At 36.3% G+C, this 22,356-nt stretch overlaps 1 protein-coding gene across 2 annotated transcripts; it reads left to right on the top strand.

The window, feature by feature from the left end:
• The first annotated feature begins 1,090 nt into the window (after window positions 1–1,090).
• LOC113666013 (uncharacterized) lies at window positions 1,091–21,889 on the top strand. 2 transcript variants are annotated; one of them, XM_089199853.1, is made up of 15 exons: window positions 1,091–1,254; window positions 1,485–1,591; window positions 1,875–1,969; window positions 2,138–2,246; window positions 4,186–4,293; window positions 5,320–5,374; window positions 10,133–10,181; window positions 13,313–13,360; window positions 14,516–14,606; window positions 15,127–15,192; window positions 15,333–15,401; window positions 16,177–16,497; window positions 17,008–17,200; window positions 17,809–18,966; window positions 19,210–21,889. In XM_089199853.1, the coding sequence occupies exons 1-15, from the start codon at window positions 1,233–1,235 to the stop codon at window positions 19,491–19,493; spliced, it is 2,775 nt and encodes a 924-aa protein (XP_089055979.1). In that variant the 5' UTR covers window positions 1,091–1,232; the 3' UTR covers window positions 19,494–21,889. The 2 variants fall into 2 exon arrangements, with proteins under 2 accessions (XP_089055979.1, XP_089055978.1); XM_089199852.1 differs by having other exon boundaries at window positions 17,809–21,889.
• Window positions 21,890–22,356: the final 467 nt, after the last annotated feature.

Here is a 22,356-nt window from a genome sequence, read left to right as displayed (position 1 = left end):
ATAAAGGCTAATTTTTTTCTTGCGTAGCGGCTAGCCTTGTGTTCTGAAACCTTATAAAGATAAACATAAAAAAAAAATACTTTTTTCCAAATAATTTCGAAAAATATTAAGCTTAGTTTGTCCCTAAAAAAAATCGTATCAAATCAGATAATCTATAAACAGGCTACATAATAGCTTTTTCATAAAGCCGTTCAGAATTTTTCGAGAACCGTGCATAGAGAATGAACAAACAAGCGTTGGTATATGATTTTATCGAGAAAGTAACAATAAAAAATGGCATAAACTTTTCCTGCATTTCGAATTTTTGTGAGTTTTTCATGTTGCATTCACCAATATACAGCTCATGCAATTCCGCACACTTTTAAAACATCACTCGAACCTTTGAATCCGCTCGAAATGCATTCGCGTTCACGCGCGGATTACTCTATCCTCCGATGATATCAATGTTCCGCTGGAAACTGGGAAACAAACAAAAATCACATCGACATCTCGTGGATTATCTCGTGAATGAGGGCTCGCTGTATTCAAAAACGAACCCGTAAACAAAATTGACGTGCTACTATTGAATTCAAAATACAATTTTTTATTATTTGCATTTTGGTAACGGCAACGTTGTTGAACTTTAATTGTTAAAAGTTCATAAATTGCACTTTGATTCACCCGTGAAGAGACTGGATACCCTTTCTCGCAGTGCTTGCAGTACATATTACTTTCAGTTTCCATAGTAGTCTTGTTCCCTGGAAAACTCGTTTTTTGTATACGAATAGTTATCAAGTTCATCTACAGATAGTTGAAATCGAAAAAATGAAAGCTAAGTGCGTGTACAAGAAATCGTAAATTGAGTATGCAAATATAGCCACTTCATGAAAAAAATCGCTACTCTGCTCCTGAATTTAATCATTTTACGAAAAAAGATAAAACCTTTGAGCGGCGATTAATCACGTCTAAAAATAGGTCATTTCAAGTTATTTCGAAAGTCCAACATAGCTTTCTGATTTGTCAAAAGAACAAAATAAGGAAGGAAAGGTCGGTACGTGTGAGTTACGGAGTACGCCCCTGTAGATGTTACTATGACAGCAAAACTTTGATTGACAAACTTATCACGTGGCCAAACATGACGTTTTTGTTTTGAAGGACGAAAGTGAGGCGGAGTAAGGTGAGAAGTCCTTGAGTTCCTGCAAACTAACATGAAAATTTCTGACTTTTTACAAACCTAAGGCGTCTTTTTGAAGATGCGGAGACGTCACAAACAAGGTAATTTCTGGTTGTCCGTCAGCTTTTATGCCTGTCCTGACTATGTTTGCTGCTTTCCTGTTTTATCACGCGATAGTGTGTCCTGGTTGTGACTAATTGTGGGCTGTCATCGCGTGAACTCAAATTTCAACTTGTCACACGCTGTAGATTTCACTTCTTCAGCTTTTCGGTAAAGATTTGGATTAAAGACAGAAAGAAGCGACTGTATCATTGTTCTTTTAATTTTCTAGGTGCTTTGTCGACAAATGGAATGCGCTCGATGTGGGAATTTGTTTTTGTTTCCCAGTTCCTGCGGGTATTCCAGGGGAAGTTTGGTTTCGTCTGCTTCACGGCCGAGGTGCGCATTAAAACGACAGTTTGTTGCAAACAAAACATCTATTTTTAAGCGAATCTAAATATTTTGCGTTTTTATTTGAAATTTTATAGCCTGTTTTGAATTATTGGCGATATTTGTTGGTTAGTTGTTGATTAAACTGAAGCTACATTTCGATTTACAACTCGTCCGTTTGCTGCCAGTGTTTGCATGCATGTACTATAGCTTCTATGAGTAGACGTTAACTAAACGATTGATTTCGAATTCCTGCTGTTGAATTTTGTTGACGGGTTGTCTTCCTTAACAGGAATTAGAGAATGCCTTCTTGGAGTCTGAGAACTCGACACTGTTTGGAATATTTATACAACTGCTACGAACTCTACTTCCCAAACGGGATGTGAAGTGAGTAGAGTATTTGTATGTTTTTTATAACGGAAGCGTGTAACATGGCGTGTAATGAAAATCTCAGCTGATATGATTCCCCTACGCATTTGTCCGTTTCTGTCGAAGGAGTGATGGTGTGTGTGTATTTTTTTTTAATTGAACTATAATTTTCTGCGTCCTTTTAAGACAAAACACATGGCAGGAAGTCCTCGAAGTAGAGCTGGAGAGGAGATCCTCGGACAGGTCTCTCTTCGACGAGGGAAAGCGTTATGTAGACTTAAAACCCGAGGATCGTGTGAGTAAAATTTCTCTCTGAGTGGTTTTTTAATTTTTATATCATTTAACGTATGTCTTTGTGGGCGTTTTGTTTATCGTCCCTCGCACGTTTAAAGTTGATAGGCTAAATACTGTTAACAGATGTAAACTAATTATTTTCGCAAATTGTACAAGGACGTCGAGGATGTCATTGCTAAATAAGTTGGCAAAACGTGATTTATTGCCGAAGTGGTTTCGCTGCAAAATGGCGGGCGCTTAAAACCGTACTAGCTATTTTCAGCTCAATTTTGTTCTCATCATTGCTGTTAGTTAATTAGCACTGATGGACCTGTTCATCAAACTGCGTATCATTTTAACGAAGCTTTAAGGTCAAGTGCCAAACGAGATAATCCGAAAGCAGTGGCTACTAATAAACTACCTAATGATAATATAATAAGCTTAAAACACATTTTGTGTAGTACTTTGTTGTTTTCCTTTTTGCTGTAGCCAATTGCTGTTGCCTTCTACCTATCTTTATGATGAAATTATAATTTGTTGTTTCCGTAATACAAGTATTGTTTGTTAGTCTTTCTATGATACCTTGATTTAATATGTTGGACCCAAGATTTCTGTTTTGCTTAAAATTATATTTAAATGAAAACCTTTAAAAGGTAGACATAGGTTATCTTCATATATCAGTAATAATTATTCAGTTAAAACTGTTTCCATTTAAAATAAATATGGTTTTCTTCAAATTGTGACTGTTAAATTCATTTGCTTATACAGGAATTTAATTTGGGATGCTGTTATAAATTTCCATGAAATGTCAATTTCCCTGGTGATAGTAATTTGAGTTGAAACTTCTATAAGTTAATCTGATCAGTGGGAAATTGAGACACAGTTACAACAGTGATGCTTGCAAGTTTACTTGAAGTTTTTAGTATCAGAATGTTCCAGTTTTCTACTAATGACTCCATGATCTATTATACAGTAACATTAGTCTGTCTTAGTCATGGTTAGAAGTAGACTATTGTTGTGTGTCTGCTTTGATGAATTTTTAAGTCTAATGACTTGCCTTTTGAGTCAACTTGTGCACCATCAGTTGCTTCACGTTTCCCTTTGTGTATACATTATGTAACTACTAAATTTTTTGTCATTGATCTTATCAAATGAGATCACAAAATTTCCAGTCCTTAGCCCTTAACTTAGCAGCATATAGAATTCACAATCACTATCGCAATTTTAAAGTTTATACCTTTACTGTATAAAATCATCAGCAAATGATTTCGAGGAGGAATCCTTGTTCTTGAATTGACCAAAAACACTGCTGTACTTGCAATATGGGAAAGGGCAAATATCGATTTCATCTGTTTTGCAAACAAAGGAGTTAATCACTGACACTGGAAATGGCAACTAGGTATTCCTCACGACTACCCTAGGTTTGTTTTCCAATTTTGTATGATCGAGTAAAAGCTCCATTTACCAGTAGTGTTTACTATTACAACCACTTCCCACCCCTCCCAGTGTAGTAATAGTCCATCACTCACCCCTCCCTGAGTAATAACACTCTGCCTCCCACCCCTCCCTCAGTACTGATAGACCTCATCCCACCTCTCCCTCAGAACTAATGGTGTGCTTCCCCCTTTAAAATGGTCCCAAAAAAATGGTCCAAAAAAATAGTCTAAAAAATGGTGCAAAAAATGGTGCAAAAAATGGTCCAAGAAATAGTCCAGTCCATATTTTACCCTATGCCATACAATGAGGGCCTACCCACAAATGTTTGGATTGACTTTTATTAGATGCTATCAAAAGAGCAAAGCTTGAGCAATTTTGAGAGTTTTTAGAAACATTTGAACCAATAGGAAAAATGTTTGATGGATCAGAATACATGTTACTACAGTTTTAAATAGAAGACTTTTTATGATCATTGTATTTGAAAGAGAGGATACTGAACTCACATTTTATTTTTTATTTTGCAGGTGTTGCTGTTGAAACAACTGATATATTATTTGGCAGACCACCTTGCAGCGAGTAAAGATGAACAATTAAAAGAGTTTACAAAGAACTTTTTAAATCCAGACTCTTCAGTAAGTTTGCATTTGTTGATTTTCGCCATTCGAGGTCTAAAGACAGCTCTGATTTGAATTCACTCAAAGATGTGTTGTTATATTAAATTTACCAGTAATAACTTGGGGTTTTACCTATTTACAACATATTACTAATATGAATTTAACATGCTATGTTTAGGTTTGTTGCACTGGCTGGGCTATTTTGTCCTTTTTGTTCTTACAACATCTCTCTCCACCCAAGAGTATAACTGGGTGCCAATGAGACATCAGGGGAACCTGATGAAAGGCTGGACAGTAATCTACAAAGGACTAAGTTTCCTATTCAGTGTAATTAAAGCCCTTAGAATAAGCTTTGGTCACATGGGTTACTTGGGTTATAAGCAGACTCATAAGAGATAGGCCAATGGCTGTTTTGAATGATCTCAAACAAATAATCTAAATCAAACATAACATTAATATAGCACCCCAAATGACAGGAGGCAATACAATTGACTATATTTAGCATATTTAAGGAGTTGAATTTGGGAATATGCAGAAATGAAGTCATCCAGCCCGTTTCCTTGGAAAAGTGAATAAGGCTATCTAGTGGATGAATCTCTATCTGGTTGATAGCGCCATATGTTTTGTTAATAGTTATCTGCTGGATAGCAATTTATCGGTTAGATAACCTATTCACCCTTGGAAAGACTGGACCCTGTTGGTGACAATGGTATTTGAACCCAGGACCTTCAGATTTTGAGTCCAGTGCCCCCCACCACTCTGTGTCCTTCAGCAGTAACATATAACATCTGAAGCTATGTGGATACAGTTGGTATCATATGCCATATGCAGTGTATATTTGACAAGGACTCTTGTCTTCTTAAAGTAAAGTACATATATGTAGCTAAGGTTCTGTTTAATTATTGATTCTCTTAAATGGCTAACTTAACTGAGGTAAGAGTTAAGCTGTGAGCCTCACAGCCATACCAGGAAAAAGATGAAAAACCGTTCCAGTATTTCTAAGCTATCAAGCCATTAACTTACAATTTTTTGCATTTTTCTTAGGGAGTGAAGCCCATCGGTCGTGATGCCTCCAATAATATTTATTGGTACTTTGATGGTAAGTATGTTTACTTAGTATGTCAAGTACTAATCACTTCTCATACAATATGCCTATGCATGAAAACCTCTTCAATTAGGTTAAAGCAAATGGAATTTAAATTGCTATTGGGAATTTACCATGACCTTGCATGTAATTGTTTTATTTCAAGCAATTCTTCTCTCTAAGTTTTTTTTACTTAGTGTATTGATAATGCATATAAAATTTGATTTGAAACAAAATTTTTGAAATTATAGGGCATGCAAAAACTTATGAGAAAGTCAAACAAGACTGATCAAGCACTTATTGTTATTTTGGCCAATAAAATAAATGAAAGTTGAACATCTTTTGCCTAATCTTTCTTTGGGGATAACTTATTGGTGTCTATTTATGCTCAGTATTATGTGCACTGCCTAGTCACTCTGGTTTGTTTTTTGTTTTTCCCAAATTTGAACTTTTTAAAACTTTGATGTGGAAGGTTAACAATGATTGATGAGTAGTGACTGCAGGAGTCTATCCTGAACAAAAAATGCATTTCTTGCAAACAAATATGAAATGTATTTATTGTTAGAGAGAAATACTTTACTTTAATATAATTGTGCTACCAGTGGCCAATAACCACCTGCAGAGGGAAAGCTTCAGCTAGACAATATGTTGAAGGTCATAGACAAAACAATTGATCAAGCTGACTGTTGAAATTCTCTGGTGAATTTTGCAATGTCAAGGTCAGAATAAGGCTTCAAAGCATGATCACCTGTTCCTAATGAATTATGCTCAGAACATTTTACCAATTAAGTATTCTCCACTAAGCACGGATGATGTCTTTATCGAAGCCTACAGGTTTTCAGTTACTACGTCAGTCACCCACAACTATCCTCTTCAGGCTTATTCTTAACCTCACTATTACACTTTGCAATTAAATGCAGCTGTAAGTATCGAACATTTATGAACCAGTATTCAATTTAGAGTAATTTAGGTAAATTGGAGAAGGTAACCATAACAGAGCTGAAGAATTTCCCTGATATTTATATAGAAGGATGTCATCATTTTCATTGCACAAGTAAGAATTCAACAAACTTGAACAACAAAACAGCATATATTTTTAGTATGATAACCAAAATTTACACTTTGTTGTCTTGTATTTCTTCTAAATGTTAGAGGAAAATTAAAGTTTGCATTATTTTGGGGTCAATAATTGTCAACACTGTAGGTTTACATAAAGAAAAAGATTCTGAATGTGTCTGCAGAAATTGTCTGTATAACTTCTCAGTTTCTGTGATATACTACAAGGAAGAGTTAGGTCAAAGCTGTTGTTTTAATGATCAATATCCAGTCTGGCATCCACTAGCAGTCTGTAAGATCAAAAAACAGTATTGATGTATTTTGAAATTGATTGTTTACACAGACTTAAAAGGAAACTGCTTTTTATTCATCAGAATACTAAGGAATCAGTAGTTGAACACCAAAATGGTGTTTTTGAGTAACAAATAACATGTGGTTTTGTTAACACGTGAAAATTATATTTTATGAAACAAATTGTGTTTATTTTCTCAGTTTTGGAACAATGAAATACTGCTACTACTACATAAATTTTACAGCAACTTTTCACAAACACTCATGTTATGACTGTTTCAAATTTATCACTCTGAAAAAACTGAAATATGTTTTAATTCATTTGATGATAGTGCATTCTCACACGCTTACTGAAAGGAAAAATTTTTAGAGTTGATTTATATTTTTACTTTAAAAAATATATGTTTTACTTAAAAATGTAAACTTTTGAGATATATCATCATGACTGTGTGTAGGGGTTTATATCATTTTAAACTATGGATCTGAAAAACTATAGTGTGATCTTTCTCTTTCACAACCACACATGTACCATTAATACTTTTTTGATATTTATTTCAAGAATTGCATATCTTTGTATCATGTTCATGAAATAATCTGTACTTTAATGTACTTTTTGTGTTGTACAACCTATTACTAATAGCAACACTGCTTTTGCTTTTGTTTTGTTAAGCTTTTTTTCTTTTGGGAAGTAAATGTTTTTATATAATGCTCATACAACAGTATTTTCCTGTTTTGTATTTAATCCTTTGTTTTAACCCTTATCTTTAGAAGACTGCAATTCATAAACTAAATATTCTAATAGCCACAGCAGCCACAGGCTTGACACTTGTTTCCCTCTGAGAATTTTCAATAAGGCAGATTTATTTATTACAGGTATTTAGTACAGAGTTATCATTGCCTTTTCTTTCTTTTTCCTTTTTATTTTTTTTTATTAAGAGTCACACCAGATGTCTTCTCCTAAGTGTGATATGGAGATGTTTTATTCCTCTCCATTTCTTTTAATTTTGTGCTTGCTTTTCTTGAGATGCCATTTAGTCCATTGTTTACTGCTGCCAAATACTCTCTGAATAAGCTTTTGTCATGGAAATTTTTCATGCATTTAAGAAATTCAATTTGCATAAATTTGTTTTCATTTTCGGTTGAGGGGCTTTGTTGATATTGTAGCTCCAATGAAAAGAGCCATTTTTGTTCAGCAGGTGACAAGCCAATTGAAGATCCAATCACAGGGCTAGTTTCTTAAGAGTAGTGACTGTTTACACTGGGTTTTTTGCTGTGTTCCAATGGGCTCTAAGCAGCCACATTGTTCCCAAAGCTTGTTGACAAGATTCAAATTAAAAAGCTATTGTATGGTTACAAGGAAAATGCAATTAGGCTAAGTCACATGGCAGGGCAAACAACAGAATGGAATAAATGTTTCATGGGACTTGCATGTTTTGCATATATTTTGAAAAGTCGTTTTGAGGCAAGAAGCTCATGGCTTTTACAGTTGGATTATTTTCTCTCTGGTCTTTGCCCCTTGTCAGAAATGTAGGTATTTAATATCTTCTTCTGATAGAGGGTTTTTTCTACAGCTTCTGCTAGATTTATTGTGACCCAAATAGATGCTGTCCTATGCTTGTAGTATATATATTTTTAATTTAGCATAATCTAAACTTAACTTGATTTACTATGTTTGGATTCGATTCTGAGAGGTTTTGGTGGATCTTTAAGACCTAGAAGGGCAGCTCTTTCACAGGTCAGCAAAATGACGGACTTAACTGGTGTGAATCAAAATTGACACTCTTTGTCTGGTCACAAAAAGGGCTTTTTAGAATCCTGCCAGAAGTTTGAATATTTATAACAGCTACAGTCTGAGCTAGTTCTGTGACCAGCCAAGCATGTATTGTTTACATATCCAGAGCTTATGAACTACAAATCCTCTGCAGTATTTCTGTTTTTAAGAGTCTGGAAAATGTGAATATTTTCTGAGAAACTGTTTTGTAAATAATTTTTGTTTCATGTTGAATTTGTCACGTATGTGGTATGTACTGGTATTCTGACTGCCCTGTTGTATTGCAAAGTGTGTTTGTTGAAGAACAGTCCTTGTTAAAAGTGGATCATCTAGTAATTACTTATATAATCAAAGAAATAATAGTCAGTGTAAGTGTTGTGCAACTATAATTGTTGCCCCAAGAATCACATTTTTACAATGACTTTAGACTTCATCCACAAAATATTTCTGAGTGCTACACTATAATGGTTTAAATGACATAAGATGTATTGCTTAACAGTATTTTTCACAAGCAGGGTTTCTAGTCAGTCAGTCTCTCTCTACTGCTATTATCATCTTGAAATCACCATCAAAAATTCAAATCACTCTGTGGTGTGTTAACACCCTGTCAGCTACATTGTTTATAAGAGTTGAAAGTCTGAATGTAAGGTTTTATTGGCCGACTGATGAGAACTTTTGTTTTAGTTATCGTTCACTTCCTGTGTAATTTTAATCATAAATACTTGGAATAATATGATAACATGGTTGACTTAATACAACTTCCACCCAAAGGAAGCATTAGTTTTCTTAAGAATTTGATGATTCAAATGATAAACCTGGAATACTGTTTGCAGATGTGATAATATTTATGGGTTCACATCCTCTTTTACTGTAATTTCTCTCCACACTTTTATAACTGACATACTTGATGGAAGCTTTCCCCTAAGACAATCTTGATGGCTTTCTCTATTACTTGCATGGTCATTCTGATTTCATTCTGATCCTCTGGCAGACCTTTTTCTCCTTGTATTTTAATAAACTTACAACTGATTCTGACAGTAGCAGTTTGTGGTCTGTAGGTGCTATATGAGACAGGCAAGAATTAGTGCCTCTTGTAAAACTTAAGTCTCTTCTTTTTTTTGCTTGTCATGATCTTAGTTTATTTTCTTCACTTGAGAACTTTCTTGGAAAGTGATACATTTGGTGAATAGATGCACTCTCTCATATCTCTAAGAACAAATGTGTAAAATTGGAAAAATGTTCTCGTTATTTTAATTTTCACTATAATTAATATATAACTTCCTCCACCACCACCTCTTTGCCTTAGTTCAAGATGCATCAAGTTTATTGGCTACACACAGATTTTTGAAAGAAACTTTTAATGCACCTAAGTTGGGCTCTCACATACACGTATGTTATGGGTGAAGATGTTGGTTGTTGTCTCTTGGGCACATATTACATTGCTGCACATGATATCTCCATTGTAAACACTACTTCAATACTAACTGACAGCTCTGTCCAAGGTAACTATGGTTTGTGATATTTCTTCAGCCTTAACAGTTATGTCTTGGCAAAGGAGTAGTTCTTAACAGTGTTTAATAGCAAGTTAGTAAAGTGAGTGTGAAATATTGTTAATCCCTCTAAACTGAAAGGGATTTGTTTGTTTTGTTCACTAGATTTGAGACTTTACCGTGAACTCATTGGAAAGAAGGGTCGCCGAACAGGGTGAGTGTTAATTGACTATAAATGCATTGTTATGTCATCAAGTTCTTTGATCTGGTTTGATATGAGAACAGTGGGAATCATAATTATGATTTAATGGGGTAAAAAAAGACTGATTTGCCCATACTTAGATAGAAGATTGTGTTTGCAAGCATGATGCTTGAAAGGAAATGCAACAGATCACATTACCAATTTAAGCCAGCATTTTTCAACAAATTTTTCTTTGCAGTCAACTTAAATTCAGTGGGTGAAATTTTTCAGATTTCAAAAAAGTACATTTTTAGTCTATCAAAATTTAAAGCTTTGTTTCTATGAGAAAAGTAGGCCAAAGCAGGGAAAAATATACTTATTATTTACAGTTATCTAGAGTAGTGTGGATCATGCTTTGATTCAGGTGAAGACAATTACTGTTATTTTGAAGTTGTACATACATGAATTGTATAATTGACCTTTGTCAGTGTGTTCCATTTAAAGATGTGAATATGCAAGAAGTAAATGAAGGGAGTAAATTTGTTTTTCTAAGAACTTAAGACTTGAGGCTAAAGGCAACATAAATTGTTGCTCTTTATTTACCCCCTACCTCAAAATCAATCCTCTATAAGTTTACCCCCCTATGGTAAAATCACACTATCTTGACAGATTGTCTTTAAATATCTCAGTTTCTAGATTGTTGCTTGATAATTTATTACTGTTATTACTGCCCAGCCAGAGCTTAAGGCTGGCCAATTATGCTGTAGTCAGACATTTATTTTATTTAAACTCAGGGGTATGATATTTTTCAAATTCACAAGTACATAATGCTTATTTTTCCTCCCCCATTTTCTGTCTTGGTTAGCCTTGATGTTATCTTTCAAGATTTTTTTTTTCTGTTTCAATTTAAAGACAGGTAGAGTTCTCTAAGTTTACAGCCAATGGTGCTTGTTCACCACATCATCATGTAATCACAAAATTATTACTAAGCTTCAGTAAATTTCCTCAAACAGCATTTTGATCCAATCTCTCTTGATTACCTGATGCAGCTGAATGAAGCTTTAAATTTCTATTATCAGTGATATACTAGATATATTATTGCAATGATGCTGATTGCCTCTGAAGTAACTGAATTTTATAGATCTATTCTCAGCAATTGTGATGCACAATTTGATTTCCTTTGAATCAAGTGAGAAAATTGGTTGATTGTATCAGAGAATGATTTTTAATAAAGAAACAACATCAATTATGAAATTACTTTGGGTTTAATAGTGTTGCAATGCACTAGACTAAGTATGGTTTTTTTTAATGGAGCAACTATTGATGGTAGAAGATAAATGGAATAGGAACTTTCCTCTTTGGCAATTGAGTTGGGATTTTGGTGTCAATTTAGTTAGTTTTTGGTATACCAGAACCTTCTTTAGTTACAAGACATATTTCCCACTGCTTTTGCATAGCTTAGGAATGTTTTCTGTAAGAGCAGGAAAAAAGGAATGAAACAGCATGTTGCTTTAATGATGCAATGTGCTGGGTTAATGTCTCTGAACTGTTAGTTCAGTTTTTGTGCCATTTGTTTGAAATTTTGAAAACCAATGTTATTTTGATATTATAAGTTTGTTCTGTTGTCTCATGACAAGGTCACATGATGTAAAACGCAACATTTCAACTGCTTACAATGTTATTTTCTTTTGTTAAGTTGAGATAAGCATTACTAGACAGAGAAAATTAGAGTAAAACTTTCTTGAAAAATTAATAATAACAAAAAGTCACCACTATATTTCCAACTGATGTGCTGTAGGAATTATCCTTGAAAGTCATGCTGCTGATAAGTGTAAAGAGATACAGTATGTTGAGTATTCTAACTGTCTTCATGTCCTAATTATATCAAGATTGATACCCATTATATTATGTTCTGTTATGACTGATATGTTATGTCAATTGAAAAAAAAAGGAAAATAAGGGAATGAAATAAGCCTCAGTATTCAGAGACATGAGAGGATATTTCCCTGTTCAAACAATGGCTGCATGGATTGGGTATGACTTTTTCCTTATTGTATGTTTTTCTTGTGGATTTTTCTGTCATGCTTATGGGACATATCAAAAATTGTTCATGTTATTTAAAGGCATTTGCCCAGCTTGTAAATTATTTGATCACTAATTATATGGCAACTGTTGCAAGACATCTTTTTTTGTTTTGAATTATTTTTAAATTTTAGTTTGGGTATGAAACCATTTAAGTGCATATCTTATGACATTTCCCATGAGTTTCTTGAAACCCAAAACTTTGGTGACCAAAAAAAAATTATTTTACATCTAACATTTCTTTCTTTTTTTCAAGCTGAAAAAACTAAGCCATACCAAGCTAATGTAAAAATACCCAGGTTTTTTTATGAGAAATTTTACTTTGAGAAAGAGAAAATTAATCTTAGTAATTATCTACCTGAAGTCATGAATTGATAATGATCTATATTTATCTGACTGTGAACAATAATTTCAGACATGCTGTTTGGTCAAATTAAGGGGGACATGACATTCACTGTAATGTAAACATGTCAAACACAACAATTTTCATTTGCTGTATTTTTTTCCTTACTCCAATTGCTTAGAATTCATTGACAACTGACAGGAAAAAAGGAGAATTCTTAAAAATTATTCTGATGCCAAAATGTGTACACACAAAGCCTCATTTATGGTGTACAACAAAGATAGTTACCCAAAAGAATTGTGTTTTAACATTTAACTACACAAACACAGTAAGATACTGTTTATTTAAGATGGAAATAGTTCTTCCATATATGGCATGCCAAGTATTAAATTTCCATTATTATGATTTGCTGAGTAAGAGAAAATTAAATAAAGCATGAAGTTGTTATGTTAATTAGCCATATCAGCCAGCTGGTGGGATTATGTTTGGGGGCCATGTGAAGCATATTTAATGAAGCAGTGTAATTGTCACACTGTTCAGTGTGTTTCTCCTTATGTGTTCCACCTTTTGTGTTTGTGTTTTCATGCTAAAGAACCACTAGTTGTTTGAGGTGTTAAAATTGCAAACCTTTTTTATCCTAGAAAATTCACCTGCCCATTTTGAAATTTTTGCTGAGAAGGATGGTTGCCTGGAGTTGATTGTATAGTTGATGTGGTATTTTGCATATTGTATTTTTCAGCTGGGAGACTGTCTGTTTAAATTGCCAAGACTGGGAGAAGCTTCTGAGGTAAAACAACTGTCTTTTGATTTTTTTTCAAGTCACTTTTTCTATCCAAGAGAGCCTCCAAATTTGGATTAAAATGGATTTACCTTTTGCTCTTAATTTAAATTATTATTTTCAATATGCAGGCCATTTTATCTAAGACTACCTTACTCTGGTGGTCATAATCCCTCATTCATTCATGCGTGTACACAAGTGGTTATCTTGAATGTGTCAGTGAGCAGGACTTGCAAGCACGCTGGATCTAGTCCTCAGTGGGAGTAAAAAATTTTTTTTGTGACAATCACATTGTTTGGAGGTATTCATCAAAATGTCAGTAAATTCACCAGGTTTGACATTAACTAGTTTGATTGGGGAAAATATTCACATGACTTGTGATAATAAAAGCCTTTGAAACATTTTACATATCTGTGGTTGTAATTTAAAAGTTTACTATAGAAAACGACTTGAATCAAACACAAACTTATCATATGATTAAACTGAAATAGCATACATTTACTTGTGTTTATAGCTTTATATGGCATTAATTATTTTCAAAGGCAAGAAACAGTTATTCTAATGAGGTGGTATAATTTTTGTTCAATGCTTCAAATACACGGTTACCAGATCCTTCTGGAAGTTGTGTTTTGTTGTCATAGAAAAATCTGAGGTTATACTGGTTCTTCTGACATAGTCATCTGTTTTGCTTTCCTCAGTTGGGAACTCTGGTATAATTTTTGTAAAATTTAAAAAAAAAAAAACATGGTATTATGATATACAATTAGTTTTGGAGGGCTGGGATAAATGTTCATAGATGACCAAAGTTGTATACAATGCTTTAACTAATGAAGAGACATTTAGTTTTAATCAGTGGAAAGTCAAATATTTCTATATGATGATGTTAAAGAGACATTAGAATACAAATAGTTGTCTTAAACTAAGCTGTGTTTGGTGAATGCAGTTTCCTGACTGTGTACTTTATTTGCACTGTTTGATCATACAGTAGGTTTTTTCCATCTTTCTCTCAGTTGCATTTGATGGTCAAGTAGATGTTGCTTATTTGTTTATATGATATTCTAGGCAATTTGTATGGTACAAATGTTTTTGCAATATCGGTGGATGGTGTTTTATATGTTATGATTCACTTCTAGTTGTATTGATGTATGCTGTACCTGCTGATAGCTCTTTTCAGAAGTCAAGCAATAGTAATGAGAAAAAGCTGTACAAGTACCTGAAGAATGAGCTGTATCCTGCTGTCATGCCGTCAGTAAAGGTGCAGTGCTGGGTAACCAGTTCAAATGTTCAACTTTACCATATACTGATCATAAATGTTTGTTCGGCTAAACCCAAGCAATAAAGTTAGACAGTAAATCCAACATCAAAGTTGATTCATCAAATTTATCCTTTTGTAAAATTAGGGAACTGTGGGTTGTTAAAATAATTTACCAATTTATCAATTATGTCCAAAATTGCTTAGATGATTGATATCTTTCTAACAGTAAATTGGGCACATAAAACTTTATTAATTTAAATGTTGACTTTTGGGGTATTTGATAAAAGTAAATACTAGGGTTATTTCAATATAACACATGAAACAGTCTGTATTTGAACCAGTCCTAACTGATTAGATATTAAACAAAACATTTCACATGCAACGCCTTCTTGAAGAGAGTCATCAATGGTGTTTGAAGTTTTAACATAAGTTTGTTTGGCTTTTGAAGTCTTGTTTAAAGATGCACTCACTTCTTCAGTAAGTACTACTATTTAAAAGGCTTTTTGTTTTATTTCTTTAGGAGGATGAGAAAGAAAAGGAACTGGAGACTTTGAAGAAGGACAGGTCTTCCAAGGCAAATCAGAAGGTATTCCTGTTAATAAACTACACTCGTCTGGAGTAATAGCAGTTCTGAAAAAAGATAAGTAAACATAATTTGTTGAAAGTTTTGTGTCAAGTTTTATGAGTAGTTCAGCTTGGATGAAATATCATCTGTGAATATTGCAGGCAGCTGCCAAACAAAAAGCAGATAATGATGCAGTAGTTGGAAAAGAAGGCAAAGTGGAGAGAATAAAGGTAACGTGTGGCCTGTCATAATATTTATGACCGTCAGATGGCCTGCTGTCACTTGTGTTTTGTTTGGGGGACAACTCGTACTGGTTGTTAGATAAATCTCTGTCCTTTGGGTAGTATACGCTGTAGTTAGTTTTTTTAAATTCTTTTCTTCTGGTTAATGGGTTATCTTTTGATTCAAACCCATCGAGTTTCCTGTGCAGTCCCGTGAAATGTTAGTTAGTGGAGTGGAGATCGGGGCCTTACAATTTCTGATAGCTGGCTCTCTTTCTCTTGGGGAGTATGAAAGAGTTAGGAAGTACACTAATACTATGCAAAGCCCCCAAGGGCTTTGTTAAGCTTCATCCACTCAAACTGTACTTACTCTTACATTATGAGCCATTAGGGGCCCAGGACACACTTAACTATAATCATAACTAACGAAGAAAAAAAAGAGAGAAAAAAAAACTGGACCTCGGTCAGTGATTTACTTTTTGTCTTTGATTGTCTTTTAACATGTAGTATTGCACCCATTATAACCTGTAAAAACTTGGTCGTATTTTATCTTTACTTCTGTCATCTTTATGTAATCAAAAAAAAAAACTCTAGCTGCTCTTCGATGCCCGCGGTTTTTTTGCATTTAAATGTGTGAACTGTGCTGGACGCTTGTTACACACTTGAATCTAGCATATGGCCCAACTTGCCAACGAACTCACTGCACCTAAGTTTGTAGTGAATATAGTTTGTCACGCGTTCGTACAATTGTTTCTTATCTTAATTTGATTCCTTTTATCTGCAGGGGAACAAGCCAGAAGAAGACGACGATCTCGGTGCCCAGGAAGACCAAGAGGAACAAGAAGACGACACCGCGGAAGAAGACCAGGACGAAGACGACGTTTCGGACGCTGAGCGAGAACTTGAACTCGACGAGGAAGACTCTCCTCGGCCAAGGAAGAAGAGAAAGAGGCCAGCACCTGAACAGGGAACACAAAGGAGGCGAGGGCGACCACCAGCCACCAAAAGAGATCTGGGTATTATGGACGAGAACAAACCTACAGAACGAGCTGAGAGAAGAAGGAAGAAAAGTGAGCTCGAAGAGAAAGTCGAGAAGGACATGGAGGTGCCTACTACATCGCTCTTAAATCGATTTTTTAAGCTTACGATCTCCCTCCAAGGGGTTACTTAAGTTAAATGTCGACTTAAATTAGCCATTGAAACTTAAAAAAGAGCTGCTACACGATTTTTTTTTAAATTTCGTAAAACTCCACCAAATCTTGCTCCTTGTCGTTATTCATTACACTTGTGTTTTTTTGTATTGGAGAATGAATATTTTGAAATCTTCATGTTGAAAGTATTGCACTACACGAAAAATTGGCGCGGAAGCTCGGTTGAGTTTACATTAATTATGAAAATAAACAAATGATAACAGACAATCTTCCTTTACCAATGCTGTTGTAACTTAATACGTTTTACTCTGTCTCCAAAAGTCAAGCATATTTTACAGATAGTTGGCAGGTGTACTATTAGTTTAATGGCTAATGCACTGCGCACCCTTCAAAAGTACCGACAATAAATGCAAATGTGCAACTTTAGTTCCCCAAGAGAATAACCCAATGTTTTCTAATGATAGGAACGGAAGGAACTGGAGCGTCGTGTGGAGGAAGAAATCCAGAAACAGGAATCTTTCATCAGTGCCGCGGGAGTGGACTCCAGGACCAAACGGCGCTGTGTGATTATGCGAGAACAGATGAATAAAAAGAAGGAATGGTGGGAGGAAGAAGGGCTTGGGTCCGAGTCAGAGGAAGACAATGAAAAGGATATAGGTAAGCATATAAGGAACAGGTTTCAACAAAATGTAACTGATTTTCTTGTTTTTCCTTGTTTTTGGTCTCCTTCAAGGCCGTTGTTCGATGTATTCACTCAGTGAGCTCTCTGCTTACAATGAGCTGTGTGAGAAGACCAAACAACGGCTGCGAAGGAGGCTAGATTTCTTCTCGCATATTTGAACACATTTCCAGCTGTTTTGTTGTTTTTAAAGATGCGTTGCCTCAACAAAGGGTATTGTTAAAATTGAGACGCTAGGAAAACGTCGCTACGTTTTCTAATCAAGACGTGCAATGTCGATTCCACAAACCCTTTTATTTACCAGTTGTATTGTGTTTTAATTCTACCTGTTCATCTGCTTGCTTGTCAAAGTGAGAAAGAAAGGCTTACAAGGTTCTATTCCTGGTTATATACAAAAACTCTGACGCCACTTCTAAATATTTGGTTTATTACGAGTTTTAGAGTGTCGTAAAACTAAGGACACAAAGAGCCCCTGAGCGACGAAGGCATGATAAGTGAGAGATTGATGGCGTCTGAAACGCAGGTTTTTAGCGTGACTTAGCTGTTTGGAAATACTATAGGGTTTTCTGTCTTTGTCAATCCATAGATTCCGATGGGTCAGAGGGACCCAGGCGTCGCAGAAAGCAAAAAGTTCTAAGGCCAGTGGAAATTCCCGAACCACCCAATAGGATTTACGTGTTTTCTACAAGTCTCGCGAACAGAGCAGCAGAGGCGGTGCAGATGGGTCGAGTGGAAAATATCACTGCTTATCACAGAGCGCAACCATCAAGCTCGCCGTTTCTTAAACTGGAACAAACGAACTCAATGAACATGTTTGGCAAACAAAAGTCATTTTATCCCCAGCAGTTCGCCATGAGGGGCTCTGGTGGCTCCGTCATGTCAGGTTACTCAGGAATTCCGGGCTCTCAAGTGAATGCGCGGCCAGGTTACGGAACATCACAGTGGGAACATATGCAGCAGCAGTCACAGCAGCCCCTCTACAAGGATAGACAAAGACTCCAGACCCAGACACAAGCTATGGAGGACATTCATCAGTTGCTGTTTGGAAATTCGCAAAGTAGTAGCAATCAGAGCACAGTGACAGGGATGAATGGAATGTACTCTAGAAGTGGTTTTAATCAGCAAGGAGCACTAGGAGGGGAACAATCTCCTTACAGTGGCTATCCGCGTAGTGGAGCGCCTCAACATCAGGGTTCTTTTATGGAAAGGCGGCCTCAGGAAATGCGTGGGCAAGTGCAACAATCCCACTTTCCAGCTTTTAGTCAGCAGCAAAGTTCGCAACAGCAGGGATACTTTCAGAGACCAAGGCATCTCGGGGGAATCCAAACGCAAGGAAACTCGAATTCTCCTTCGTCAGATCCTTTGGGAGCGGGAGTACGGTCTCCTCCTCCTCCTTACCCAGGAGGGAGAGTACCAGACTCCAGGCATCCAAAGAACAGTCCCGTGCCTTCTCCAACAAGTACAGGGTCTCCGCACACTCCTCAGACTCCATTAACACCCCAGACTCCGAGATTTCCCGGCCCATCACCCAACGAACCTAGCAAGCCGCCATTCTCACCGTCTCATCCTCAGAGTAGTATGAGTGGTCCAGGAATGGCCAGTTACCCTGTTCAGCCACAGCAGCATCAAAGTGTGGTGCAAGGTGACGACAGGCCGATTAATTCTCAAACTCGGCCAGGATTTATTGAACTTTCTCCAAAGACTCTACCGCACGGAATGCAGAATCCTTACACATCCGTTATGGGTAATTATAATCAGTCTCATTCACCTTTGGATGGTCGTAGGCTTGAAGAAAACAAGTCACCTGCATTCAGTGCACCTGGTAATCACCATAGCCCTCTGCACTCGCCCACCGAGCATGCGCCTACCGCTGGCTCTCACTATAGCAGTGCACCTCCTAACAAGAGCCCTTTTTTGAGACCAGTCGGTCAAACCTCACACAATCCGCACAGTCCATATGCAACATCATCTTCCGTTTCCATTCCAGGGTCCAAGTCATTTTCAGTGGAAAGTCTAACTGCGCCAAGCCAGCCTCCTTTGGATAAAAGTACCATTCCTCCATCACAATTATCTGAACAACCCATGCCTCAATACAGTGGGCTATATTTTCCATCGAATAAGTACCCTCCGATGTTTGGTCAGCCACAGTACCAATATCCTAGTCACATACAGCACCCTGGAGCATTCTACAACTCGCAGCTGACACCCAACATGTACCTTGGAAGGGCTTCTCTTCCCGTGTACCCTCCAAATAGAGACTCTGGTCTTTAGTCCAGGTGGTTTGAGACGTAATGTTTGTTGATTATCGTGTCATGAAATGTTTCTCGAACGAGAAATCCCAAACAGTGAAGAATGGTGACACAAAGTGATTTCTGTTTGTATACTTGAAAGGGGCCTCGTGGAGGAGATCGAAAAACCAGTTGTTCTAAAATACGAGAACAGTAATTGTGTGACAAGTAGTGAGATTTCAGAGCTGAAAAGTTTGCAGCTTCGAATTTGTTGGTTTGCCTTTGTTGGCAGGCAAAGCAAAGTAAATCACAAATGCAGTTTAACTTTAGCCAAGGGAAAACAACTGGGGCAAGACTAGGAGGCCGTTAATTATCTGGTAGGCTTTAAGTGAAAGCTTTAAGAGGACAGTGGAATAAATACCTTCTTGGACTCCCCCTCGCAGGAAAACAAGCACTGCGGAGTAGCATGACCACAGTAATCCGAAGCTAAAACTAAAAAGTACCTGTGTTATTGATTTACACCAACTGGCACACTGCAGTAGGATCAGATACCTTCCAAGCTCCTAGTCCTGAATTCGAATTTACTGAAAACTGATGAAGGAACAATATTATAGACCGCTTGTGAACACACAAATGTATCTTATTCAGCTCTCCAGTTGGTTGATGATTTTCACCATGTCCCTTTGTTGTAAGTAGAGCGATAGTCTGAAGATAAAAAAGGTTGTTTTTCTAGAGCGTTAAAAGTAAATTAAGTTCATAAGCATCCGTTCATCTTTTGACATAATGGTAGTAACTTGACTGGTAACAAGTAGTCCTTATGAGGGTAACGACAATCAAAGTCATATATTTCAGAAAACTAAAGCATCTAGACTATCCTGAAAACATTTTCATTCTTTCACTCGTGAATCGGTTGTAACTTTGCAGCTTAGAATTTGGTCCAAGACACACCCTTAGGCAACATTTTTTTCTCTTTTTTTTACTGTTATTTTCTATACGCACCTTGTTGTATCGGTTAGTTTGTTATCCATAATAACCCTGTACAAGTTCGTGGTTTGTTCTTTGTTAATCGTTTAAGCTGAATTGTATGTGTTACAATGAAGGAGAATGTAATGTGAAATGTTTTTGATTATTCACGAACTAACGAGGTAATGAAGGTAAGCAAATTAAATCACCTTGCATAAAAAAGCAAAGTGATGGAGGAAACTAGAAGTTAGCTTTACTTTGGGCAAACTTGAACCTTTCATTGAAAATTTTTTTCAGAGCGATGATAATTTTGTAAGTCACAGAAATTCCTTTAATGCCGCAAATCGCTCTTAACTCCTTAAGTTGCGTGTCAAGGGAAATACGAAACTTCGAAAAATGTGAGATGTGCCAAAGTTAATAAGCGGCTTTTAAACCACATGATGCTTTAAATTTGCTTCCTTCAAGCGTTGTCAAAGGCAGTTATTTGTTTGGTCAGCTAGTCCAGCTGTACTATACTTTTGCGCGTTTGTCAAGAAACGATCTCCCTCATTCAAAGCTGAGAAAATTTTGAAAGGTCAACGCTTTCCTCAAGCAGTGAAGGAGCTCTTTGTTTGCATTTTGAACCTTGAAGTGTCGAATAGTTGCACAGTTTTTACCCTTCAACACTATTACCTGAGTGAATTCAGTGCCAAAATAATCGACGGGCACTTTCATACACAGTAAAAATTATTCTTAGATTAAAGGAAGCAAATCTGGTAAATGTACTTCTGATAGAAAACTAGAAAACTTAGGGAGTTTTTCTTTTTGCATAGCGATGAAAATAGTTGCTCAGTTCATTGGAAGTAATCAGAGACAGACGAAATTCTTCAATTACTTCCGATCAGAGGCAGTGTTCGTTCCTTGTAAGTGGCCCTCGTTTCACTATGTTTGGTTGGTTACCGTTGAATTGGAAGTGATTACCAGGTAGTTCTTGGCACTTATCAAGCTAGTAAAAGGCAGAGTTTTTAATTTTTAGCTTTTAGCTATTTTTAGTGTTTACCAACAAAGGTAGTCCATGAATCAGATGATTAATCATTCATACGAATTCTCGTTCCTCGACAGACAGGACTCGGACTGTTCCGTTATGTAGTGAACTGTTTCTAAACGAGTGTAGACAGATTTTATAATCCATGTAACGATGGCTTGTGTAAAGGGATATGAAAAGCTTTAGTTAAAATGGCCTCGGGTTTTAACGATGTAGCAAACTGCCACAATTTATATGGTGTATCTTTAACGAAATGTTTTTCCAGGCTAATCACTTTGGTGTATATATTTTTCAACATACTGTTTGATATTTTATGACAAAATTCACCAACACTTTCTGTAGCCGGTGAATCATTAATCGGCTATCGTCTCAGTATTCGCGTATTATTTTAAACGTCACTAATGTAAGTTGGTGTATTCGTTCAGAGATTAAACTCCAAGTATGTAACAACAGCATGTTAGTTGTGGTGTGACTGAGGAACCTTGTTTGCTGTAAAACCAAAACCAATGAAATCACAACAGCCACTCGACAAAAGACGTTTTCGTCTCCTTTGCAAGGCACTACAAAGCCCCTTCCCCCCACCCCCCCTCCAAGAAAGGAGGGGGTGTCACGTGACATTTCGTAGAGCAAGATAATTCGGTTTTATCAACTGAGTTTATAACGTAAATTGGCCTTCGTGCTCAAAAAAGACGAGTGAAACAAATCTTTAAAATCTGTTTCTTTGGCCAGCCGTAAAGTTCTAAATTCCTGCTCGGTGTTCGTCTGAAGCTACGGTCTTCTTGTGCCCTTTCTTCCCGTCAGGACACTTTGATTCCTGAAGAAGAGTCCATTCTAATATATCCTTAGTTTATGAGCCTGTATTGCTTGCTGTTTTGCGAGTGCTTTGAGCGGTGGACCAATAAATAGAATGGTAAGAGAA

Source organism: Pocillopora damicornis, chromosome 3, assembly GCF_964200805.1.
Source record: "Pocillopora damicornis chromosome 3, jaPocDami1.2, whole genome shotgun sequence".
In the NCBI taxonomy this organism is placed as follows: Eukaryota; Metazoa; Cnidaria; class Anthozoa; order Scleractinia; family Pocilloporidae; genus Pocillopora; species Pocillopora damicornis.
Note: the sequence above shows the minus strand (reverse complement) of the source record. Positions and strands in the feature narration are given on the sequence as shown.